The 27,686-nt window shown below is 35.4% G+C and overlaps 1 protein-coding gene across 4 annotated transcripts in view; it reads left to right on the forward strand.

Annotated features, from left to right (window-relative positions):
* The window catches only part of USP15 (ubiquitin specific peptidase 15), a 55,205-nt gene that overhangs the window by 11,944 nt on the left and 15,575 nt on the right, over nucleotides 1-27,686 (forward strand). The window contains exons 3-9 of one of the 4 annotated variants that reach the window (XM_060777541.2): nucleotides 582-712; nucleotides 3,514-3,640; nucleotides 4,562-4,707; nucleotides 8,446-8,507; nucleotides 20,152-20,235; nucleotides 24,735-24,879; nucleotides 26,270-26,443. In XM_060777541.2, the coding sequence (XP_060633524.1) occupies nucleotides 582-712; nucleotides 3,514-3,640; nucleotides 4,562-4,707; nucleotides 8,446-8,507; nucleotides 20,152-20,235; nucleotides 24,735-24,879; nucleotides 26,270-26,443 (869 nt within the window). Of the gene's footprint in view, nucleotides 1-581; nucleotides 713-3,513; nucleotides 3,641-4,561; nucleotides 4,708-5,597; nucleotides 5,726-8,445; nucleotides 8,508-9,123; nucleotides 13,223-20,151; nucleotides 20,236-24,734; nucleotides 24,880-26,269; nucleotides 26,444-27,686 lie in introns of those variants that run through there. The other 3 variants (XM_060777542.2, XR_010910038.1, XM_060777543.2) reach the window with 3 other exon arrangements.

Consider the following 27,686-nt stretch of genomic DNA (forward strand, 5'->3'; position numbering starts at 1 on the left):
TACTGTCCGTGTAATGGCTGTGATCCCATCCTTTGTTAATCAGTAGAAAAGGTTATCATCAGTCCCAAAGTCTCTCAAGTTTCAAACTTCATGCAAGTGAAGTGTCTCTCAAAATTCTCCAACAGACTTTTACTATATATGGAGTGAGAAATTCCTGATGTCCCATCTGGGCTCAGAAGAGAAGAGACACTGGAGATCAAATTATCAATATATGTTGGATAATTTTGCACACCAGAGAATTTTAGAAGAGAAACAGCCTATAATTTATAGATTATAGCAGTCTTTGATTAGTAGATCTGGAAAAAATATGAACCACTCTTAAAGAAATGGGTGTACTATAGCATTTGATTATCCTAATGCTTAATTTACACACAGGACAAGAAGACACTGATAGAATGTGAAGGAACAGAGTGGTTTCCATTTGGCAAACGGATCAAGAAAGGCTGTTTTTTTTATTACCCTATCTATTGAACTTGTATGTTGAATGTACCATTGTATTTGACACTGTAGAAGGTGAAATGAAAATTGGGGGAAAGAACATCAAAAGATATGCAGATAACATCCTACTTTGTGTTTCATAGATGGAGATTGTCAGTCTCTTAAAGAACATCTCATTGATGAGCTGGACTACATTCTTTTACCAACTGAAGGGTGGAACAAGCTTGTTAGCTGGTATACACTTCTGGAAAGCCAGGAACCAATTGCACGCAAGGTACTGCTTATATTGTTGAAATATATACGCTGTTTGCATGTATTCTTTGTTTAATACTCACATCCAAAGCATAGGAGTAATTTGTATGTGCACTTATCACATTGTGTCATGGTCAAATTAATAAATATAAACAATTGTGTTAAAATTTTGTTTGAATATTAATGATTTGGGGTCAAATCATTAATATGATTGTCATTCTTTCTGAATACTTGCCAGTTTCAGATATGTGAACAGAAGTGTTTCTCTTCATTGATTTGTTTTTTTGTTTTTTTTGGGATGCAAGAAGTTTTTTGGGGGATGCAAGAAGTGAAAAATGTTGCTTTCTTTCCTTCGGAATAAATAAGTGATCTTAACAGTTTACCAGTATAACTCAAGATTACCGTACTTTACTAACATTTGCTTACATACTGTTCACTGATACATGGTATTATTTTCAGGGTAAAATTTTGTTTTGAAAACAAATGAACACCAGCACCAGCCATTTTTAATGTAACTGTATTTTAAATTCATTTTAGGGTATTTGTTGTAATGTTTACTTATTTTTAGTTAACTATGTATTACTGGAAAAAAAATTTTCATCACAAAGCTTAATTTTTTTTGCTGTAAGCTCACTATTATTACTGTTGCTTTATTGTGCATTATTTTGATACGTTTGTACTCCCCTGAAGCATTGAATGCTTGCCTTTTTGCATGTGTAAAGTGCCCTGAGTCCCTTCTGGGAGAGAGGGCGGTGTAGTATTTCTTGGGATTTATACTCAGAATTGTCCTATATACTCATGTATAAGTCAAGCTTGTGTATAAATTAAGGGCAAGTTTTGGGGTAAAAATGACAGATTTTGATATGTCGTGTGGATATGTTGAGGGTCATTCCTCAGAGGGAAAGCACCAATGCTGACAGGGAGGCAAGCAGCCCTGGCCACTGCCAATATTTCCCCATCCAGACATTAAAAATGCCAGAAATCAGGGCTAGAGAACCCCCTCAAAGCATCTGACTGCCCCTCCCATTTTTATTGAATGAAAAACACACACACACAAACATTTTAAGAACTCCTAGGTTTTAATACAGTATTATGAGATGTTGCAAGCTGATTTATGCATGGTTACATAAAACTAAGACCTACTGAGTTTGAAGGTACTTCCTCCTATACATATTGCAAATGTAAACTGGAAGAAAAGAAAAGTCTGTCTTATGCAGCCTCACTGGTACACACAATCTTGGTTTAGTTTGAAACTTCTGATTTAGGACCATATTTGACAATACTCCATACGGTTGTTCGGTCAGCTCCTTAGGCCTCTTCCACACAGCTGAATAAAATCCTACATCTTCTGCTTTGAACTGGAATATATGGCAGTGTGGACTCAGATAACCCAGTTGAAAGCAGATATTGTGGGATTTTCTGCCTTTATATTCTGGGTTATAAGGCTGTGTGGAAGGGCTCCCTATCAAACTTTCTCTAGCACAGGGCTGTTCCTTTGTGGCCTAATGTTTTCTCTTTCAGATTAACAATTCACTGCTTTATGGCTTTTTTTTAAAAAAAGGAAAGGGTGGGGCCATGTTGCACAAACAGGATGAACCCAACAAAGTTTAAAACAGAGCTTTATATTAGGAGCTGAGTGCAGATCTGTCATTATCAGACATCTTCAAAGCAAAAAATGTTTTGAGAGGAATTGAAAGTCGCAATGCTATCAAAATTTGCAGTGTGCTACAGTATTTGCCATTGTCCATATGGAATTCTGCTAATTTTGTGTAGCTTCTGTTGATAAATCCATCCTTTTTCTGCTTCATACAATTTAGCTTTATGTGGTAAGATAAAGACAACACAATGATTCTGCACCATTCTGTTATGAGGTGATGTAAAAATAACGCTACTACCCTTGTGTAGTGGCATTCCCTTTTTCATCTTCTTCTCTTAATTCTAAGATTTCACCTGGCACTGTCAATACACTTTCAAGGGGAGTTTTACAACCACATTATATCATTTAACTTACTCAAATTTATTTTTATAAGTCAGGAACTTGATGGATGGAAAATGAATTCCAAATATAATTTAACAAAAAGGGGAATTAGGTTCTAAAAACAGTGTTTTGAAGAAATAGACAGTCAAGATTCCTAGGATACTGCAATTTGATGCCTTCACTACAAAAGTCCAGTGCAAGCTGCTGTTTATTTATATGCTCTTCTCCTTTAGTGAGTATTCATTAACTATTGCTGTAGCATGACTTCTAGCAGATATTTGGTACCTCCCCCTTCACCATATTTGTCTGATATATCACATATCAGGCTGATGGCTATTTTCAGGACAGTCTACATGGCTGACTTTTACGCAGCTACCGCATACAAGAGCACATGAAGAGGTGAATGTGAATATTCTGCTTACTTGAATTTGCAATTGTTCTTAATTGTTAGTAATTTATGACAAAGGGCAAACTAAAACACATTTTTCTAGATAAAGGTAACATTCAGTATATCCATTTCAGAAAGTCAGTTAACTTATATGGTAGACTTGATGGTGTATACTCTTTGTGGGTATTTTTTCTTTCCTGATATTTTGTGTTGTTGTCCATTAATATATATATTTAAAAATGACATGATTAGTTAATTTTTAAAATGTTTTTATAATTGATTTACCATGAACTAGCCTTCACGACTATTGAACTAATTGTAAGAAATGAGTCCTGGAAAAAAATCTTAAATTCTATAACAAAAGTTCAGTAATTGAGCTGCTAAAGATTTTGTATTATGCATTTAGGGATTAAATATTTTCTATTCAAATAACCAGTTTTGATCTGTTTATTTTCAGGTAGTTGAACAGGGTATGTTTGTCAAGCACTGCAAAGTAGAAGTATATTTGACAGAATTAAAATTGTGTGAAAATGGAAATATGAACAATGTAGTTACACGGCGATTTAGTAAAGCTGACACAATAGGTATGACCATTGTTATATAATTTATAATTATGATTACTAAATTTATAATACCTTTCAAAGCATTTCTTTGGTCATGTGTTTCCATTAAACATGTTTTATAGTGCCTTCACAATATTAATGATTTTTGTTTGTTAAAAGGTTGCTTAAAATTCCCTCAAACTTTGTACAGTGGGTAAAATAAAAACAAACTGAAATGTAAACGTAGTGCATTTTCCCATTATGTTCAATGATTTTTATTTTGTTATAGTCTTAGAAAAATCACTTAACATCAGAATCTACAAGAAAAAATGAAACAATATCAGGCCAGAAATCCTAGCTGTTCTTTCTGAAATGTATACAGTCAGTTTTTTGACACATTGGCTACCTTTATATATTAACAGTAAGCTAGAATTTAGCATCAGGAGGATAACTTTTACAAACCTCAGCAAAGTCTTGGGTTCACATGCTGAGGCTTGTTTCATTAAGTACCTGCTTCATTTTAACTATGAACCAGGAATCAAGAAATTTGAAAGAAAAATTAGGCAGTCTATAAACAAATTAACAGCCTGCTTGGATTGTTTAGTTTGCTAGAATTTCCTTTGTATGTGCTTCTTCCGACTGCATGAAAAAAGAGGGAATGAGGAGACTCATCTTTAGCTTGTGTATGTAAAGCTAAACATTAGTGGAGCATTATGTGTAATTCTATCCATTGAGGTATAGATCATATCCATCCCACTTCCTCTATTCACTCTGTTTAAATTAGTTCAAATGGGTGCAAAATATATTTGATATTTGGCATTGTTTGCCAGTTGCTCTTTTCATACACTGAAATGTACCACACAGGTGTTTACATTCCGTAACAAGTTAATTATGTAAATCCATCCCTAGTGTATACATGATACCATTAACAATTAAATAAGATCTTTGTTTCTTCCAACATAGACACAATTGAAAAAGAGATAAGGAAAATCTTCAATATTCCAGATGAAAAAGAGACCAGGTTGTGGAACAAATACATGAGTAACACGTTTGAACCGTTGAATAAACCAGATAGCACCATACAAGATGCTGGCTTGTATCAGGGACAGGTATGGTATGGTGTAATATATAACTATATTTATTGTTTGGGCAGATAGTTTCACTAGTTTTAGGGGCTTATATCAAGACAGGTGTGATATAATATGACATTTGAGATTTTATGACCCTTGTTTATGTTAGTAGTAAATCACATGTTTTCAGTTATGAGACTGCTTAGTAATACTATCTTGTTTTTAAGGTCTGATTGAAGTAGCTTCTTCTGTCAGCTTTACATTTAATTAATTTTCCCCAAAACACATAAACAAGAACCCAGAAAACAGTTTAACTAATGAAATAAAATAAAATTTCTTAAACAACAGCTCATATATTGTTTGTTTTTTGAAATTTAAAAACAGAAGTATCAGTTTGTGAAATACCCCTCCACCTTTAAACTGTGCATCCAGAGAAGCCCTGGACCTCCCTAAACTACAAACCCCAGAATTCTGCAGACGGCATTTAAAGTGGATTAAAGTAGATAAATGCTCAAATGTGATGAGGCACACAATCCAGTTCAAAGCAGAAAATCTAGGATCAGATACTGGACTTTATAGGATAGTGTAGATCCAGACAGAGTCTCTGTTTTATCATCTCCATCCAGCCTTACAGCATCCAGACACTGGTACAGTTTCTGCACAGCCCAAGCTGATGCCAGCAACAAAGAGAACTACAGCTAAATTGACAGGATACTGGTGGTAGCAAAACTCCTGATGACCTACCTCATCCTGTAACTTCATTTAGATCTTAAACAACATGGGGATTGGGTGGAACCTTGTGGCAATGTACAGATTAATAGCCATGGAACTAAGCAGGAATTCCCCAATGTCATTGCCTTGAATTGGCCCTGTACATTGGAGCAAAACCACTGTAACAGTTCTGAGCTATTCTTTTTCTTGAAGGACAGAAGAAAATCTCAGCCGTCCTCAAACTGGTCCCCTCCAGGTGTTTGAATTACAGCTCCAGCGCCCAGCCAGTATGACAAATGGTCAGGGATGGTGACCCTTATAGTTCCAAACACCTGAAGAGCACCAGGTTGGTTTTGTTATTTTAAAAACTTTTTTTACTATTACACAGACTCAGGAAAGTGAATTGAGAGGATAAGAAATAGTGAGTTACATCTAAAAGTTTCTTTTCTCTCTTGGAGGAAGGGTACCATGGATTTCAACCCAATTTTGGTAAGATAATCAGTTTAATTTTGGCTGTTTGGTCATCTGGATTTCTTCAGACGTAAGGAGCCTGACCTAATCACAATGAGCATTTCAGGAGAGGTTTTCAAGATTCAGGATCTGGTTTGGCAGGAGTTTTGAATAGTCTTAAATATATTTAACTATGCTTAAGACAGGAAGTAAAGTTCACTTTAGTGAGAAAGAGACAATATTGGAAGAGCAATTGTACAATTTGTTACAGCTACATCATCCTCCCTTATCATTCACTGCGATAAGAAAATTATTCAGTCTGAAAATATGCTAAAAATCTGCTGATGGTTTTGACACTTGAATTATTTATTAATGTCTATTTTTCAGTATAATTATATAAGTAAATTATTGAATATTGATATTCTCTTAAGTAAAACCAGAACCTGAGATTTTAGCTTGTAACTGATATTGTAGCTATAATTCTATGTAGATCGATTTATTAATGTTTCCATCACTATGATTTGAAACTAGAAATGAATGTGTGCTTAACTCTGCTTGTGTATAAAACAAGCAAAGGGTTTTATATCTCTGCAGGGTATAAAATAAAGTAAATAAAAACATAAAATGTAACTGATAACTCAAAGAAAAACCACATGTAAAAACAATTAAAAACTGAGTGCAATTTATAAAAGTTAATAATTAGGAAATGAAGACTACTTTGGTAAACAATTGGGAATGTAGCTCAGTAAACGCATCTTCACAATTAAAGTGGAAACTTTCAACACTCAAAACCAGCAGTTCGAAAACATTCAAATATGAGTAGATCAATAGGTACCGCTTTGGTGGGAAGGTAACGGCACTCCATGCAGTCATGCTGGCTACATGACCTAGGACGTGTCTATGGACAACACCAACTCTTTGGCTTAGCAATTGAGATGAGCACCACCCTCCAGAATCGGATATGACTAGACATAATGTCAAGGGGAAACCTTTACTTTTACCTTAGGAGACCTCATTAAACAGTCTGGCCTCTTCAAAGCCTAAGGACCTATATATAACAAATATTATACTAGTCCAAGGTTGTTGGAGCATAAATTACTGTGATACGTTCCTCCTGTCAGTGAATGGACATAGCTGTTATTTCACATGAAACAAGTAGTAGGGGTTCTTTGCCACTGAGATCACTTTGCCATCTAGTGACAAAGAAGGATCCTAAAGCACTAGCAGACTACATATGTGTGCCTGAAGGAAGAATACCACAACATCCTGGATTATTGTATATTGCAGGTCTTGAAATAAGCAAAGTTGTTTGGAAGGAAGTGCTCTTTATAAGTGCTAGTAAGTTTGTTTTTGAGATAGTGATGATTCATGGACACAGGGTACTCCTACGATGACTTTAGATGAGCTAGTTTGAATCACTCATTTAGTAGTTAAACTAGATCAGTAAATTTGGCAGTCAAGAAGGCATATATCTAGCCTAGTCTTGTGGTGGTAATAATTTCTTGTTAAATCAAGTAAAGTACAGGACAGACGGAAAACCTTGACTACATTTGTAGAGTGCATTAACTCTTACAATGCTGACTGGGATACACAGAAGCCAGTAGAGCTCAGATTTTCAGGCGATACTAATCTATCAGTAACCATGATAGATTAGCATCATATTGCTTTTGGCACATACGGCAAAAAGTAGATGAAATAGATTATGTTTCTTGATGACATGAAACCCCCAGCTGAAGTGCTGAAGAATCCCCGGTGCTCTGTCCAATCTTTAAGTTTACTCCTTTCCCTTCTTTACTCATGGCCTACAGATAGGAAAGGGAATAACACAGGAGATTCTGCAAGCTCTATTCTCTTATGAGCTGGATGAAACTTATGGGGAAGAGGCCACCCACCTACCAACAATAGAACAAATTACAGTTTGAAGCATATCAGTGTCATTTTAAATCATGAGCTAATCTGAGATGACTTTAAGACTGAGATAATATCCCTTCTTGTAGTGAAATGTAGTGATAAATAATAGTATGCTAGCATTACTAAAACATAATTTTGTTGCAGGGATAGGAATGACAGCATATGGTAATCACAGAATGGATGAGTGAAAAAAGGAATTATTAAATGGGCAAAGAGGTGTGATCAGTGCTTTTATTTACATTTGTTGGAAGCTGCAGGAATTGTTAGAGAAATAAAGATTTATTTTCAATTTTTTCTGAAAACAAATAAAATGATAATTTTGGTGTTTCACATTTTTATTGTTTCCTTAAGGGAAACAAAAGTATATAAAATACTCATTCTTAATTGAGTAGTGTTTGGGGTGGTATGATTGTCTTCAAGATCCTTTTTTACTACCAACATTCTGTAACATTATTCTTGCAAAGTAAATTGTTTGTTCTGATTTCAATTACCAATAGATTACATCCAGAGGTGTGACATAAAAGGAAATATTTTACTAATATAGCCAACCATGCCTAAATCTTAAACTAACAGAATAATCTTAATGAAAATCTTTCAGTGCTTGTTCTTGTAGGTAATGTGTAGTTGGTAAAGTCTTGAACTTTCATGCCATTCTAATCTCTGATGAAGTTCATTGTTCTCTTTATTTATTTATTTTTCATGTAGGTGTTAGTGATAGAACAAAGAAATGAAGATGGAACATGGCCAAGAGGCCCTTCAGCTCCAAAGTAAGTGATTAAAACCAGCAAGTGTCTCCTGCAACTTTTAAATAAAATCATCCTTCCCCATCCCAGTTGTTCTCTGTGGTTTTGGAAATCATGTGTCTTAACTGTATAATATTAATTGCACTGATTGACAACATAGTCAAGTATGGACAGGCTTACTTCACTGGAAGCAGTATAGGCTGGTTGAATAATTAATTTCTGTGGAGATAACATGTTGTTGTCATTGTAATATTAGGAAATTTCTATAATTTAAAAACTATTATTGTGTTTTGAGAAGACATTTAAGCAGTAACCATTGTGTAATGTTACTCCTTGTCACTTGTATTTGTTGTCCCTCCGTCTTTTTGGCTTGCAATGCTATGATAGCAGTGAATTAGACTAATCCTGTAATGTCTTTATCATACTTGTTGGTAGTGTTCTTTGTCTGTGGGTATGCCAAGAAATGTTAACAACTGCCATAAGATAGTAACATACATAGGAATAAAATATAATAACATTGTATCACAACAGACATATCTGCAATAAGCTACATTTATGACGAAACTGTATAAATATTAAACTCTGACAAGGACTGTCTAGATATCTACAAACTTTAAAAATAAATTTCCTTTCCCTGTAGTTAAAGAGATGGCTAACAAGAAGACTTTAGGAAGAGCATTCCATAAATAGGGTTCCATGTTGAGGAAGACTCCATCACCTTTACCGACTTTAGCTGGGTAGAAGAAGAATAACTGAACAGAGCTCTTCCAAATTAAAGGGATTTGCAGTATCTAACTATGCCCCATATAGTGCACACTTCTACAGTCCAGATGAGAAAGTCATGAATGACTATGGTTGCCAGGTCTTGTCACAAAGTATGGACTTCACCTGACACATCAATTTCATACTACAACGTGTTTCTAGTCTCTGTTGACTCTGTAACATTCAGCATGTATTTCCTTTGAGGGATGTGATTCTCACTCAGCAAAGATAAAATAATCGTACCCATTATCTCTTCAGTTATTATCTCTGATCTCTAACAGCAGCCAGAAACTCACTTGAGAAAGCAGTTACCACTCCTGCATCCAATGGAAATTAAAATTATAATTTGAGTCAATCTGCATTTTGATATATACATCAAATTATCTTTCTTGGAAGTTACATAAAGATATTGAAAAGCAGCAACAATAAGAGTTTTGGTTAATTCACAAGTCGCATTGCAGTTTCCACCCATTCATTCCCTTGACATTAGCTTCAAATGTAAGAATGAAACTGGTGTGAAGGTGGACTGTAAGTCTGAACTGATCCAAATGGTCCCAAATGTTTTGATAGTCTGCAGAAGTATCAAATTTAAATAGAAGTTGAGGCAAATAAGGCATGTAGCGTGCTGCTGTTTAACTCATAAATGCAAGCTGGACACAAGGGTGAAGGCATTTTTTTTTTCTGCCTGAGGCTTGAATCTTCATTTTTTGGGTGTAATCACCGTAACTGACATTTTCCAATAGTTCTGGAGTTGGCTGTTTCCTGTTTTGCCACGTCTCAAAACTGGTGAGTAAACAGGCCTGAAGTTCTACTAAGTTTAAATGAAAATGTGGTTTTAAAAACACTTATGTGTGGAGAGTGTTTTCTAAAGTAAATGTTGTATGAAAACCTATACATCTAATCTGTACCAAAATATAATTGTGACTGTAAATTGCTAAATGTGAAAAGTGTAAATGTTTGCATTTATATTTCAAAATAGATCTTGTCTATTATGCCATGTTTATAATTCACAGCCTTACTAGTTAGTATGTGCTAAGATGTTGATAAAGTGTAATAGGAGTTTAAATTGTGTTGTAAAAATTATGTGATAATGACATGAATTGTCTAAACTAAAACAGACACATTACTTTAGTAGGATTTATCAGAGTGTTAATTCACCATTCAAAAGTTGATTGAATGAATGTAGTCTAATTGGGATTAGAAATACAATTTAGATCTAGGCACACAATTTTTGTACAGAATAAATACCTCATTCAGACCATTTTTGTGACACTTATATTCCATTATTTCACATTTGTGTGATAATAATATTTTAGTTTGCCTATTGAGCAACAATATGATCTACTTTTACATCTACTTTCCTTGGCAATCACATTATCTTTTTGTCATTTACATAGAATTTTAGGGTTCCTTGTGTGAGTATGTCTAAATTATATCCTTAAATTAAGCCCCATTTCTCAAACTATTACAATGTTACTGTTGTGGAGCTAAATCCGAGGTAACATCCAAGGCCCGCCAATATTTTGATAACAAAATAAGCTCACATATTCCTAAACTATAGTCGTCTTCCAATCTTATATGTTAATTTTATATATGTTGTCAAAAGTTGTATATCAATCACTAGCAGGTTGATAAAGTTTCTAGTAAAAATCTTCATTTCTAAAGAAGGAGGCCTTTTAAAGAAAAGGTTGGATGGGCATCTTTCTGGAATGCTGCTCTTGTATTCCCCCATGACAGGAAGTTTCACTAAATGGCCCTTTGGGATACGTTCCAATTTTGCAATTCTATAATTCTGTGAAATACATCCTCCAATTGTCACATTTTGCTGAATGGGGAAATGAAAAAGAAATAATGCTGTGAAAAAAATGGAAGAGAGAAGGGATCAGTATCTTTTTAAAATAAATATGTATGGTGCAGAATTTTAAAAAAAATGCCCAATTGGAATATACATACAGTGTCTTGGTACAATTTCATATGATTGTTCTGTATGTGTAAGTAGAGGTGAGGAGAGCACACCCTAATGGCACATTGCAAGCTTTCAAATTAATTAAAATGTAGAGAACAAAAATATATCTAGATACAGTCAGCTTCCTACATTTGAAAATGGACTTTTGTAGATTAGATAATTCATAGATTTGATTGGAATGTTCTCTCTAAGAATTTCTAGGTTCTCTAATGCAAGGATGCTGATCACAAAGTAACCCTGGAGGACCTAGGAATTTCTAGAGAGGTGTTCTCTCATGTAAAAAATAGCAGTTTTATTATTTGACATTTTTCACTTTTGTGGAGGTCATGTGTCCCTAAAGCCAATAAATGTGGATAGCTGACTATACCCTTCTTAAATAACAGAATGCAGTAAAATATTTCCTTTTATATAGTGATCTGATGATAGTTTATACCAATGTTTCTCAAACTCTACTCCTCCAGGTGTTTTGGACTTCAGTTTCCAGAAATCCCAGCAAGCTTACCAGCTGTTAGTAACTGGAGAAGCACAGTTTGAGAAACTCTGGTTCATACTTTTACTTTAAATAACAATTATATTTCAGCCAAATTTTCTCTTCAGCACAGATCATTTAATTTGAATTTAATCTGTAAGGATTCTTTTTTTTTTGGCTATACTTTATTATTTCTAAATTAAGATTCTAAATTGATTTTGTGATAGCTGGTTTTGGTATTACAATGCATTTGTAGAAAATGTTTCTATAAGACTGTATGCTAAATTGTTCGTTAATTCAATCAGACTAAGATCTAAATCGACTGTGCTAAAGAATGGTATCATATTTGTATCCATTGACCACAATGGCAGGTCTCTGGCAGAAACATTAAATATGTATCATCTCATCCAACTAGAATAAAAACCATACATCTGGGTAGGGGGAGCTTGCAAGCCAATGATCCACCACTGAAAGGAGATCCTGAGAAGTCATCCTACCATCATGATGAGGCAGCAGCCATAGTTCTCCTCCCGCTTTGCCACCAATACGTCAGGCAGCTGGCTTGTCTGTCGTGATTTTGTATTCTGTAAAATTTTGAGACAACCTAAACATTTTTCTGTGCGCATCCACACACACACAACCCATATTACATGTTTGAATGAGTGTCTTCTGTATTTAAGATCAAAAATTTATAAAATTATAATTATTTGCAATCCTGCACATTTTTATTTGATAATCAGTTTCATTAAATATTGTGCTTTCCCCCCTAAGTGAACATATACATTATTTGCACTGGTTGTTGGGAGGAGCATCTATTGTTAAAAGAGTCAAATACTTATGGCAATTTACCACTGTCATGTAAATACTTACCAGTAGATTCTGCCCACATCTGGACAAGACATAAGAATTATCCAAGTTAATAAAATAGACTTTGTTTCATTTTGTCACTACGGTAGATTGTCTGGACTACATAGGGGCACTTCAAAGGCCAGACAAGCAATCTAATAGTGTCCAATATTAGTAGAAGTATTTTAGGCTGCTTTTAGTTGAAATGAAGTGGTTGATTTATCAGCCTTGAAAATAGCTGTAAGTTTCTTATTAAAATAAACCTGGGAATGTGAAATACATTGTTGACTGGACTCCCATTCAAAAGCTTTACAGTATCATTGAAGGAACAAGATCAAGGAATTTGTTTGATTTGTTTTTCTCAAAACAAAAAGAAACCTGTTCTCATTGAGCACTCCAAATTGCTTCAGAGGTGGAAGGGTATTTCTAGAGCACATTAGAACAGTGGTTCTCAACCTGTAGGTCCCCAAATGTGTTTGGCCTCCAACTACCAGAAATCCTAACAGCTGGTAAACTGGCTGAGGTGTCTGAGGGTTGTAGACCAAAATACCTGGGGACCCATAGGTTGAGAACCACTGCATTAGAAGACAGCATAGGTGCAGGGACTGGCAAATCAAAAATTCTACTAAGTGTTTCTATCTCTTGTAGGAACTGAAGCAGCTCCTTCTCTCTTGGTCATGATATTGATATTGTAAAGCTTTTTATGATAAAGATATTGTAAAGCTTTTTATGGCTATGAAAAAAATGCTATCAATGCCGTATTTTTCAGCTTGTAGATTTTCTGCCCCATACAAACGTTTTAAAAACATATAGCTGTTCTTTAAATGAAGATATGTCGATGATTGACAACTTCTCTATGTACATTTAACTTAAAAACCTCAATAAAAACTATTCAAAAAAACATATAGCTGTTCCATATAATCATAAAGTGTGTTGATTAGTCAAGTAGTTGTAGACATCTTATTGTTGTACCTGTTTGTTTTATTTTGCTTTCCTTGAAATTAATGAAAGAACTTCTCACATTGCTCATTGTCTCCTCTAAATGGTACTAATAAGTAATCCGCTATCTTGTGAGTTGTACCCCCTGCACTGGCTTCAGAAACAGGTATCACATGGTTTTCCATTACTTCCATTGAGTCCTTTCTCCCTTCTTGTTTTTTTTCCTGTCCTGCCTTGCAGCTGAATGATTTTCAGTCTTTTCTTTTGAGTATTCCTACTTTTTCAAAGTTATTTGCTAATCCTACTCTTATTTTTTTCTTCTTGCTGCAGACATTGTCTTCTACCTGCTTTCTTTCCACCTCCAAAAAGTCCTCCCTTTCTTTAAAATGTTTAGCTCTGCAGATTAGTGGGAGAACATAATAGCATTTAGATTTATCTAAATAGCATACAGGTTTATTTAAATAAAGTACAGATTTTTTTTAGGAAGAAGAAAAAAGCAGTGGACTCTGATCAGAGAAAGATTTACTTTTGCCTCCGGAAAAAAAGAGAGAGGGGATGAGTCAAAAGATCCAGACCAAGTGATGCTCATTTGATTGCATTTCAACAAGTCTCTCAGCAAGATTCAGAAATTTAATTGACTGCATGTCAGCACGCCTCTGATTAGCAACAGAAGTGTTACTCAGGGAAATACTGTTCGAGTAACAGTAATTCCACGAGGTTGACTGGAATGTATTTGTTGCAACATCTGAAATTAAAAGTATCTCCATAGAAGAGACAAATGCAATGCATTCATGAGAAAAAGAAAAATAATCAAATGTCAAAGAAAGGGAATAGAATGGGAATATAATCATTGTAGGAAAGGGAAGGAGTCAAAAGAGAATTTAAGGGGGAAATTAGTGGCTGACTTGGTGAAAGAGAAGCATGGTAAGACAGATAAAGGTCTTATTATGGCTGAATCAAAGGGAATTCAGATACAAAAGGTGGGGCTAACTTGTAGAGTGTAAGGGATTGGCCTTCAGGAGCAGTACGTTCTCTTATGCATGTGTAAGAAATAGGGAATTGCTGTTTATGGCAGACAAGGACAGATATTTGTAGCATTCCTGTGTTGCCCAATGTACATATCAGACTTTCCTTTGCTACCTACATTCATTGTTTAGGAACACTCAGTTCCTGCTACAAGATTTTTCCCAAAAGTGACAGTTGACTTCAGGGGAAAGATCTGATGTAGACAGAGTGAAAATTTGGATTAAGGGGAAACTGGAAGCTATGCTGCCTCCTATTCAGTTTGATATATGCATTGTATTCAACCGTCTGCAATCAGATAATTCAAAGAATAATTTTGTTACAGCACCAAATTTATTTTAATAGAAAAAATTCCATCTGTATATATGAGTTCCCAAATGAATTTCTCACAATAAGTAAATGTAAATAGAAATATAATGAATTCATTTTTACAGTATAATTTTTATTAGAAAAAATGTAAGGGATGATTTCGTTAATGGAGTTTAGAGGATTCAAAGTCTATAGATGGCAGTATCATTGAAAGGAGATAGGTAGGCTAAAACATGCCACTGAATCTAGAAAAAAACATAGAAGGAGGCAAGGATTATCTACAAAAGCCTTTACTTTTCTTAGTGATCTAGTGGTGAATCCAGAAGGCAGTAGTAGCAGTCACAGAAAATACAAGTGACTCAGGTTGCCATCTAAGCCTCTCTGCGCAATTTGCCTTCAAGCTGGATAAGCTCCAAGAAAAAAAAACCCTTCAATTAGCATATAAATATAAAAGCATAGTGAAGATTGTTAACTTCTCCATTTTAAGTCATTTTTTTTTTACTTTTCCAAATCCGTCTAAATTTGGGTAAAAGATTGATGAATAAAATTTTTAACTAATAGCATCCTCTCCGTTTTGTCAAAAATGAAACTACTGTTTATATCTTTTCCTGCTTTGAAGGAGAAGATTGATCCAAGAGCTTAAAATACTTTTATTAATCATTGTAAGATGCTTCTTAACAACCCCAAAGCTAAGATAATCCTGAAATACTCAGGACTATAAGCACAAATTATCTCAAACAATTTATAATAGACTTGTTTTCTTCTGGTAACAATATAACTTATCATCAAGTTTGAATGGCAACGGTCTTGTTTTCTGCATTATCGGCTTCATGGTCAACATTATAATCAAACCCCTTTCTTTCATCCTACTTATGTCCTTCAAGGAATCTGACAAAAGCTTTCACCGTTGACATATTAGACAACAGGCAATTTAATTATTTCCAAGCTTAGATTATATCCTTCTGAAAGCCAGAAGCAGATGCAAGTCAGAAAATGGTCTGAAATTAACAATACCTTTCTTTAATGCCGCAGACTTTGGCATTAACAATATAACTGATACTTTTTTTTGGGGGGGGGGGGGGGATAGATTCTGTGATTTCAACCAAAGATTTATATGGTACTTATATGGTACATTCTATCTGTAGTTTAGTTTTTGGTCATAATGTATTGAAAGCAACAGGCCAGTAGAGAAGCAGCTACTCCCACCCAATCGTCTGATTGTTTTAGAATGTCCTACTGGCAATGGCTTGCTCTGCTACATCATCTAGAGTTCATTTTCAGAAGTGTAGAAGAACAATCCATACCCATCCATGAAATGTAGCTGCAAAAACAGTGAATTTCAGTAACTGAGTGAAATAATGTTTTCAGCTCTCAGTTATTCTGTCTGCTCTCTACTCTGTACCACATTTATGTTTGGCTTCATTTTGAGCTCTTTTATGGCAAGGCAATGTAACTAAACTGAGAAGGGAGAGAGGAGTCAATGGAAATAACGGAAAATCATGTGACTGCTGCCTCTAAAGCTGGCACAAGAAATACAGCCCAATAGATAGTGGATTGCTTCTCTTCTGCTCCAAAAATGCATTTTCACAGTGAGTACAAACATCTAATTCTGCAATCTTCCAATTGTTAAAGTAGCATTTCCTTCAGCTTGTACTGTTGACCATAGTGCTTGGGACCAAAACCAACAGCACTATCTTCTATATGATATTGTTTCAGGCACTAAAATAGATATTTGTCATGACTAAGTACAGGTTCGTGGTTTGGGAGTGATCCTGGACTCATCACTAAGCCTGGAACCCCAGGTCTTGGCGGTGGCCAGGGGAGTTTTCGCACAATTAAAACTTGTGCGCCAACTGTACCTGTATCTTGGGAGGTCGGACTTGGCCACAGTGGTCCACGCTTTGGTCACATCCCAAATAGATAATTGCCACACACTCTACGTGGGGTTGTCTTTGAAGACTGTTCAGAAGCTTCAGCTAGTCCAACACTTGGCAACCAGGTTGCTTATGGGAGCAAGATATTGGAAGCACACAACACCCTTGCTACGCCAGCTCTACTGGCTGCCTATTAGCTTCCAAGCACAATTCAAAGTGCTGGCTTTAGCCTATATGGCCCTATATGTATCTCCCCCTACAAACCACCTAGGACATTAAGATGGTCTGGTGAGGCCCTGCTCTTGGTCTCTCCACCATCACAATTGGGTTTGGCTGGAATGAGAGACAGCCCCCCCCCCCCTCAGCTGTGGAATTCTTTCCTCAACAAGATCAGATCTGCTCCATCACTTCTGACCTTCCGAAAGAAATTGAAATCCTGGCTGTGGCATCAAGCGTTCGCAGGATAGACTGACTTGCTGGCAAAGATACTGTTTTACTGGATTATGAGGGACTGTTTTTAGGATGATGACTTAAATCAGCAAACTGTTTTTTAATGTATTTTTATATCTGTTTTATTATAATATGTGTATTTATGCTTGTTTTACTTTGTTGTTGGCACTGTGCTGTGCTGGTTGGTAGCCGCCCTGAGTCCCTCTGTGGAGGTCGAGATAGGACGGGATACAAATGTCCTAATTAATTAATTAATTAATTAATTAATAAAGATTAGAACTGTGTTTTGTTACATAGCTGCTAAGCTGACATTTTATTAAGTACATCATGAAAAAATAAAATCACATTCCCTATGAAAGTATTTGAACTTGAAATGCACTTCCACATTAGAATAGGTTTGTCTGTTAATAAACATAACTAGGAATAAATAAATAATTTGAGGTAGAAATGTGTGTTTCTATTGCCCTAATTCAGTAAAAAAAGTTTTACCGCACTAATAAGAAAAACAGTGTTTATTGTGGTGTGTTTTGTTCTGTATTTCTGTCTTATGTTTCTTGTGGCTTTAACAGAAGTTTCTAGGCAATATTTTTCTATTTTTGCCACTACCTTAAAGTATATATTGCAAAGTATATCTTTAAAATTTGTAAGGATAATAATAATTTAAAAAACCACTTTGTTGGCTTATAGTGTAGGCTGTAGATAGGCCCAGCATAGTGTATGCACAGTGTCTTTGGGGATCAAGAAACATGAGCGAGAATGCATCTCATAGAAGGCAAAAATGTCAATGTAATATTTCAGTGGCAATGCTTCACAGTTTATATTTTGCTAAGTGTCACTTCATAATCTTCTTTTACATTCTGTTTTTTCACAAAATACATTATCATCTTGGAAAAAAATATTTCTGTTTTGTGGCACTTTTTTGGTCGCTCCTGTCTGCATTATGGTGATAGTGATGATCCTTATCATCATTTTTAAAGATGTCAAAGTTGGGATTTCAGTCCAAGCTGTAACATTAAAATTGGAATGTCTATTGGAATCTGCATCGTGGGGATTTGTGGTTTGGTGAGGCACTAGCATTCTTTGACAGAAAGAGCAAAAGCCCTTGTAAAACTACAACTCCCATGTTTCCAAAACATTGAGCCATGACAGTTAAAGTGGTGTCATAGTACATTAATTCTACAGTATACATGCACCTAAAATGTTTAACATTTCAGCCAGATGTTGGACTTTCCTGTTGGAATTTCAAGTGTGCCAATTCATTCTGTCCTGCTCCTTCACTCTATACTTTCATTTCAATTGACACTTGACATTCAATAGATACATGTGGTCACTAAACTTGGTCAGTCTTCATTGTATCTCCATACACTTAATATGATTTTACTCAAGGTCTCATAGTAGAAGTCTGATTTCTATTTACTTCCCCATTCACCAACCCATTTCTTCATATAGATGCTCACTCAGTTTGATTCGAGTACAAGTTTTTATATTTCTGTATAAACATCAGTACTTCTAAGAATTTGTGAAGTTTGTTGAAGGAAATATCTTATTCTTCCCCCATTTATCTTCTTACCCAATAGACTCTGAAGTCCCTGGTTTTGTTATTGGAGAATGGTTATGGAGTGATGGTGGTGGTAAAAACTGCTGTAGACTGGAAGGAATCTTAGTGACTGTTTCCTAACTGTACCATTTATCATCTGTTTTGATTAGGGATTCTACTAGTTTATAGAGGTGTGTTGATAAAACTTATTTAGAATTAGCAGTAATTCACACTAATTAGGATATTTTGTGCTTTGGTGGCATTTGTTCAGGTTGATTGGTCAAAAATTTTAATTCTGTGCAATAAAAGTGAATTGATTTGGTTTTGAAGAATGACTAATTTGTTTGCACATGGTTAGTGTTATACCTAACAGTAGTCTTTCATTGTCAGCGTTTATTTTCGTTTTGGATCATGGAAAGAAAGATATACTTAAGCCAAATATAGTAATTTTGATAGTACAAAGTAGCTAGCCTGTGTTGATATCAGTATGAGCTACATTAATCCAGCACAACTTTTGGAACTTTACTGTCTGTTGCTGTCCTTTGTGCTTTCCAAAAACCAACTTTGGTGTTTGTTTTTTTTAAAGCTCTTCAGCATATGTTTTGGATATGCCCCGGTGACTGCAATGTGGAAGGAGAAGATCATTCTTCTTCTAGTTCTTCTGGATTATAGTTTCCCACCAGTGGTAGTCCACTGTTAGACCCTGCCCAATACATTGATGCCCAAGATTAGAGTAGCATTTTTCCTTTCTTTGAGAAGGGTGAATGAAAACCAGAGGACTAACCACGTACAGTGTTTGTGAACTTGTCCTTTTCTGTCTGACTTTGTTATATGAAGTGACGTTATATGTTTAGATCCCCCTAAATTCTTTGGAGTTGATTGGAAGTTGGTGTCCTTGGATTAATGTAAAGATCCCTCATTATTTTGATGGTTTGATTTTTAAAAACCTAATACCATATTTTGTAACATTGAGCCGAGTAATCACCAGGCTGTTGTTGTAGCGCTCTCTAGTGTAGCATTGTTTAAGTAAATTATTTGAATTGTTGATTTAAAGTATTTTTAAACCAGCTTTCACACATATGTAGCATTATTAATGTACCCATGTATCTTCATAATACCTCTCCCCCAGCAATTTATTAGAATCATAACAACATGGGAAGTTTGTTTTTATGGAAGAAATGTATCTCATCTGTGTTCAAATTAATTTGTGATTTTTGTGTGAATTTGGTGTAATTTTTGCCACATCAAAATTGTATCTTTGACTGATTTTAGTTCCTGTGATTTGTTTTCCCCTTTACCCATTAGGGAGTTAAGTTGGTTAAAATGTGTTTTGAGGTTGGATAACTTCTCTTGTGCATTTCTTGCTCTATTCATAAAAATCTTATTTTTCATACTTATTTTCATACATTGTTCATCTGTTAGCTTTCCTTTTTCATTATTAATTTTGCAATCTCCGCATTTTTATCTAATTTAACATTTTCATATTTTTAAAGGTCCCCAGGTGCATCCAATTTTTCAACTTTACCAAAGATCTCTCCATCTCTATCAAATAATTATAACAACATCAACAACAGAAAGTAAGCAACACATCTTAAAGAACTTACAGTTTTAATCATCCAAGTATAATTTCAAAAGAAGATTGTTTATAGTTCTCGGTAAATAACTTGGATGGATTGTATTACTGTGCAAATGCAGTGATGCCAAGACTTAAAGGTCATCAAGACTAGAAGGTGTTAAGAGAGAAATTAATAGAGAAAAGCTGTTTTTGCTTCAGAACCTTGATACTGTAGCCACATAGTATATAGTATCCCCCTTGGATCTGATCCTAATTGATTAAGGCTATCCTTAGATAGGACTTCGTATTCACCACCAGAAATTTCTGTAACCTCAGCAAATATTGTGTTTCACCAAGTAAAGTAATAGCCCAGTAGATTACATTATTCTCATCATCTCATTCTTTGATGAAGATGTATGTTTCCTGAACAAAGATGTAGCATAACAAAACTCTACTAAAATTTTGACAATCATCAAGTAAACCTGCTAAGTTAGAATACATATAACTGCAGATACACTGCATTTTTTCAGTCTTCTACACATATTGAAGTATCTATTAAATAGTACACAATTACGATTTCTTATCATTAGCTGGAGAAATAATTGGAGTTACAAATTTATATTCTCTTTACAGTCTTAAATTAAATGCCTGTGAATCAAATGTCAAAATGCTGTAGTATATAACATAATATATCTAAATATTTTATACAGTATCTTCCAGTTAAATACTGCATTTATGAGAAGGGAGTTTTCGTAAGGGGTGAAGTGGCAGTTATGCTTCTACTAATTGTGAGTAGCCCCAACTCTCTCAGTTAAGCAAATACATGTATTTAACTGAAGTCTATTGTACGGTGTGTATATGTATAATAAATAAAGCAGTTATATTTTGGTGTGCATAAACAACTTAATCACAATCTAAATGGATATTATCCTTGTATTATAATACTGATAGCCTATATCAAATGAAAAATTACATAATAACATCTGAAACAATGGGGCAGTTACTGCCTCCTTAAAAATGGAAAGTGCCCTGGGCTTATATTTTAAAGGAGCGGCTACACTTCAGTATCATTGAACTATAAAACAGCTTTCAGAAGGCACTTTTTTCTCTTTTAGAAGTTGCATTTTTAGAAGAAGAGGCTTTGGGGTTTACTTCTTAATTCAACTTAATTTAAAACTCAAGGGTTTTCATAGACTTGTATTTATATCTAAAGCTATTAAGCTTTTAAAAAGCATTTAGAAACTATAGATTGTTTTCTATAGTTTTCTCTCCACTAATTAGTAATGAAAACATTTTTCACTATTGCACACTGAATTTTCAAAAGTGTTGGGAAGCATAGTCCCAGGCACTTGAGTTCTACACATAAGGTTTCTCTTGCCACTTGTAACTACAGCTCTTTTTTGGGTTGTTGTAAGTTTTCCAGGCTGTATGGCCATGTTCCAGAAGCATTCTCTCCTGATATTTTGCCGACATCTGTGGCAGGCATCCTCAGAGGCTCTTTTTGTTATGTTGAAGGTGCCCACATCCATCTTCTGACTTGTAGGGCCCCATTTTTGGATTTACGTAATGAAGGAGAATTGATAAGCAGTACGCAATCTGATGTGAACACAACTCTCATGAGCTGCCTACTGTTCTGCCTTGGTACAGTGAACAATATGTATTCTTCTCCCTGGATTTGTAGGATTTAAAATGTTCCAAAGATAATCTAGACTGCAATTCTCTACCCACTTAACTGAGATTTGGCCCAATTCAAATCAGTAGCACTAGTTTTACCTAGACATGTATTAGCTTGCACTGTTACTATCTTACAATAACACAAGACATTTGATGTACAGTCTTGAACTATAAACACTGTGGGTCAATTCCATTAAACTAAAGGCATACGTTTAATAGTATGTATGGGGAAAATATTACTTAATCAACTGTTAAAATGATGCGTTTTCTTTGAGATTTTCAAAAATGTGAGTTTTTATTATATTATTTTTCGTCCTAAGGGGAAAAACTTTTAGGAAAGTCACTATCTAATATGAACCGAATATGAATATTTATTCAAAATTATTGATAATCCATTTCACACTGATCTTTCTGGTGCGAGGAATTGAGCTCTAACACACTTCAAAACTTTTCTCTAATTCATAATGTTCAAGCCCATTTGATTTCAAGGCTAGAACAAAACCCTTAAAATTGAAATGGAGATTTCTGCTTGTTTGTCAAAATAAAAGTGACTAAGTTTTTTCATATCTTTTTCTTGTAATCTGAAATATTAAACAAAATTGGTTCTTTTGAAAATAACTTACTGTGAAAAATCAATTTCACATATCCAGATGACTGGGGAAGAAAACAGATATATGCAACAACTGACATTGTCACAGGGTATATCTCACTTTTATTGTGGAGAGACCTGTACATAATCATAGTAAGTGGTTGTGCAACTGTATTGTTATCACCTTTGCATCCTTCTTGAGCAGCTGAAGCAATCTTCTGTTTACAACTTTCTTAGAACTGTTCTTTCAGCAACATCTTGACAGAAGTGTTTAAATAATGGGAAGACTTCATTGAAAGCAATATGGGACATTTTGATCAGGGTGATATTCAGCGAGAAGGAGACACTTCTGCGTAAACTTAATCTGGTATTCTCTTAGACTTCATTACTGATGTATAAAACCACTTTTTTATTTATTACTGATGTATAAAACCACCTTTTTTCTGAAACTGGATACCATAATCAGGGGTCTGTTCTTTGCTACTCAAATTCTTTTACATTCAGAAACGTTCAGCAGCAGCATTTTATAACCCAGGTGTGATTTCAGATTCCACATTGAAAGCCTTCAGGTCCGCCCCCATTCATATTTTTTCATACGAATGCACTCATAAAGCCCTACGTTGACCTCTGCCTAGCTTAAACTTGTTTCTCCTTTCAATATGCTGATTCCTTATGACTTGCAACTGTTCATATTTGAATAATAATGATACTGTAAGCAATCTAGATTGTGTATCAGAAAAAGTGTACACGTGACCATTTGAATATTATTTTGTAAAACATACTTTGATACCTCTATTGTTTGGGTTGAAACAAGTATGACAGCAGTCTTGGGAAAAGTATCCACGCATGTGAGTCTTTTATGCAAACCCCATCACATTTAAATGTTCGTATATGTACTGGCTGATTCACATGTAACATTACTAATGAGTATAGCCGCCAACTTGGCAGTAGTTGGCATTTTACTGATATGTGGACATTTACCATTTATACAGTAGTTCATTTGAACATGATTGGGTATGCACAGAAATGTCATAATACATTCTATTGGTGGTAAACATCACATCTGTTTTGGTTCTCTGTGTCAGTTGGCATTGGCTCAGTTGCTTTCACAGGAAAGGTAGATTTCCAAACGGGCACTCATCAAAGAAACGATTCCCTGGATTCTTGAACAATAATGTAGTATCCTTTCAACTAAAAATATAAGAGTTTTTTAGGACTCCCAGACTTTTCAGATCAGACCAGAAAAGGCCTCTAAAATTGTGTTTATTGAGGTATGGTTGGACTGTTTCAACTCTGGATACTAACAACATAGCAGCACATTCAGTTTATTTAAAATTTATGCACATTATCAACAGTCCAGTGCATTCATGTATCTTTGCAAAAAAAAAAAAAAAACCCCACAGATTTCAGCTCCACATCTTGTATCTTTATCTCACATGCTGGAGCCAGGGTTGGAAGTCTGATCTCAGTTACATGTATATATGTTACCTTAACCTTAATGTTACTTACATGCATATCCAGATCTATGCACATTCGTACAACAAAAGTATGTTAGATCTCGAACAATGTGGTGGTTCATTATGATACTTTGTCCTTACTTATATGAATATATTTATTTTTTGCTTTTTTAAATACACTTTGTTACATTGTCCTTCAATAGAAATACCTTTTTTATTTATTTACAGCTTTCCTCCTAGGCCTATATGTCTTGACAATATAAGCTGTAATTAAACAAGCTGAATGCTAAAATTGCTAGAAGGTATTGTGTGCATTCTTTGTCACTCCAGGCTACCTTCTACAGTTTGCCATCTCACTCAGTAGCAATCTAAAAATAGAATCCTCACTGCTTTGGGCCAGTGATGTCATGATGGCCTAGGGAATCTCAACTTTCTTCTGTAACTTAATAATAACTCTTCCATCCCAATTTTCTTTATTGATTTCAAATAGTAGCAGAATATAAGAGGAGTCTTTTCTGTTTTGCTGATGGTGCTTCAAATCTGACACTGTTACATTTCATTAAAAATGGAAAAGAGTGAGCCATTAAGCTGTTTTATTCTTCAGACATAAAAAGAAAGAATAAATAGAACAGCCTGTTTTAGGACTGACCAGTTTTAGGACTGACTTTTTTTCTCCAAAGGTTTCAGCAAGAAGAGTTTTAAATAATAATATATGTGTTCTTGTGATAATCTACAGCTGCCCATATTTATGACAGCTGTGGATCATGCAGTTATTTTGTGAAATGTTTTGTTTTCTTCTAGTGTGAAAAACTCAAACTACTGCCTCCCCTCTTACACTGCTTATAAGAATTATGACTACTCTGAGCCAGGAAGGCACAACGAACAGCCTGGCCTTTGTGGCCTAAGTAACTTGGGGAATACATGTTTTATGAATTCAGCAATCCAGGTAGCCTTTTTAATATTATGTGAACTTCCTTATTTTGCTATATAAACATTCTTTTTCTGTAGAATGTGGGGAATAGAATGCTATCAATACCTCAGTATAGCCAATTCATATAGGAAGAGTACCAAAAAATACCCATGTTTGGGTAGATTGCTTATAGGTTGATACACTGAAGACCTGAAGTAAAGCTGTTGGAGTTTAACACATTCTGACCTTATTTATTTATTTATTTATTTATTTATTTATTATTTAAACTTATATGCCACCACTCCCCTGGGGCTCGGAGCGGCTTACAAGAATGGCTAAAATCTAACAAAATTTAAAAGCAATTTAAAACAATTTAAAAACAGCAATATAAAACATTAAAAGCCTGTCGAAATAGGTATGTCTTACATGCCCTGCGGAAAGCTGGTAAGTCCCGCAAGGCACGGACTTCAGGTGGCAGAGTATTCCAGAGTGATGGTGCCACTGCTGTGAAGGCTCTGCGTCTGGTTGCAGTTAGACGCAAGGTCTTGACACTGGGGACTTCCAATAGATCTTGATCCTCAGAACACAGGGTTCTCTGGGGTTGGTAGGGGGTGAGGCGGTCCCTCAGGTACATCGGCCCCAGACCATGCAAGGCCTTAAAGATGAGTACCATCACTTTGAAAGTGACCCGGTGCTCAATTGGTAACCAATGCAGCTGTAGTAAGATTGGTGTTATGTGGCATCTCATCGGAATTCCTTCAAGAAGCCGAGCAGCTGCATTTTGTACCAACTTGATCACCGACAGAGGAAGGCCAATGTAGAGGGCATTACAGTAGTCCAGTCTTGAGATGACCGTGGCCTGGATCACCATAGCTAGGTCGTCCCTGGACAGGTAGGGGCCAGCCGTCTAGCCTGCCGCAGATGAAAAAAGTCAAGCCATCCCTGCCATTATGTATCCTTACAGCCCTTGAGGAGAAGAGTCTGTTCATTATATTCCTAAGAAAGCAGCTTTTGAAGTGACCCTTCATACCCCGCACCCCATGTTGACTACAAACATATGTGCTTATGAGTGATCTTTACCACCTGGTTATTTAAGAACCATAGACTGCACCAGCACAAACATGCATTAGCTTTTTGGAATCTACTAGTCTCCCTGTAGGATTTATCTGGAAGTGTTTCTGTCAGCTCAGATAGGAAGACTGATGGGTTATTGATTTCAAGAAAGGAGACTAATGGATCATGGATAATGGAATTACTGTGGATTGGGGAAAACATAGTTTCCTGTGCATTGTTACTGAAGAACTTTTGCGTGAACAGTAAGAAAAGGAAATTAGAATGTATAAGAAAGTGTGAAAACGGAAGTTGGAATTGAGTAGCTAGGTTACTCTGTGTTATACACAGATATTTTATTTACATTCATTTGCAGTGTCTGAGCAACACCCCTCCACTCACAGAATACTTCCTGAATGATAAGTATCAAGAGGAGCTGAATTTTGACAATCCATTAGGAATGAGGGGTGAAATTGCCAAATCTTATGCTGAGCTCATCAAGCAAATGTGGTCAGGAAAATACAGTTACGTCACTCCACGGGCATTTAAAGTAAGTATAACACCAACTGAGGTTAGTTCTTTTTATGTTTATTCATATAAAATTAGTTATTTTCAATCTATTTTTTGTTTTCAGTTCTTGTCCTATCTTCTTTTATTGGTTTTTGACCACTAATATTTATATTTAACTATTTCAACATATGATAATAAGTTGTAACCTGCATTCTGTCTAATAAATAGATAAATAAATATGTAAACAAAAGGATCAAAATTTAGACTCACCTCGCAACGAGGGAACAGAAATCAGCCTATTATAACCAATCAGCAGGAAAGCATTAGGCCTATATTTATTCCCACAATTAGCTTTTGGAAACTATCAGAAGATGGGGCCTGAAAACTTTCTTAAATATAATGCAAATCTACAGTTGCCTTGATAATGGTCAAGATTAATTGAGGTTCTTTAATGTTTAGCCAAAAATTCTGCTATCTTGTACTACTGAAAATAAATTGCCTTTACTCTGCCTTCATCTGTAAAATTTCCTTACTTTTTTATTCATGTATACTATTTAAATGGCCTCATATTGTATCTTTCAGCCTTTGTTACTGTTACTGATACTTCCTCAGTGAAATATGGAGACTTTTAGGCAGAGACTTGGTCAGTATATGTATGATGATTGCAGAACCTCACAAGGAAATCTTGGAAATGTCTTTAATACTAGGTTACTGCTATACGGCAAAGTTACAAATGAAGAAAACATGGAATCTTCTCCGTTCAATACCCCCCAAAATCCCACCCTTCAGCTCCCAAAAATTTCTCCGTCCAGCCTCCAGGTCTTCCAGTCTGAGCCAGTTTGTGTTATCAGGCTCATACTGCTCAGGGCCCCAGATGTTTTCATTCCTCAACCTTCATTATGAAACTCATGGCATGGAGGTCTTCTGGTGTCTGGAACACACCAGATACGGGTCCATGGCAATATGTCAAGATAGTCTTCTGTTATTGATGCCAGTTTACTTGTGAGCTGTACAGAAAATTGTCAGCCTATGAACTGCATAGAACCACACACACCTCCAGATGCTTTGATGCCCCAAGAACAATGGTTGTCTTAAAGGACTTTTGTGACTTTTCAGCGAATCCCAGAGGTCAAATGATTTCTAAATTCTGAAAGTTATCCATTCCTATGATAGAAGCAGTTGAAATCGGAGCCTGGTTGAACAAGAACATTGGAATTCAAAGATAACTCCTGCAAAAAATGCATTTCCCCCCAGTACGCATTCTGGTTACATGTTAATTCAGT

Source organism: Anolis sagrei, chromosome 5, assembly GCF_037176765.1.
Source record: "Anolis sagrei isolate rAnoSag1 chromosome 5, rAnoSag1.mat, whole genome shotgun sequence".
In the NCBI taxonomy this organism is placed as follows: domain Eukaryota; kingdom Metazoa; phylum Chordata; class Lepidosauria; order Squamata; family Dactyloidae; genus Anolis; species Anolis sagrei.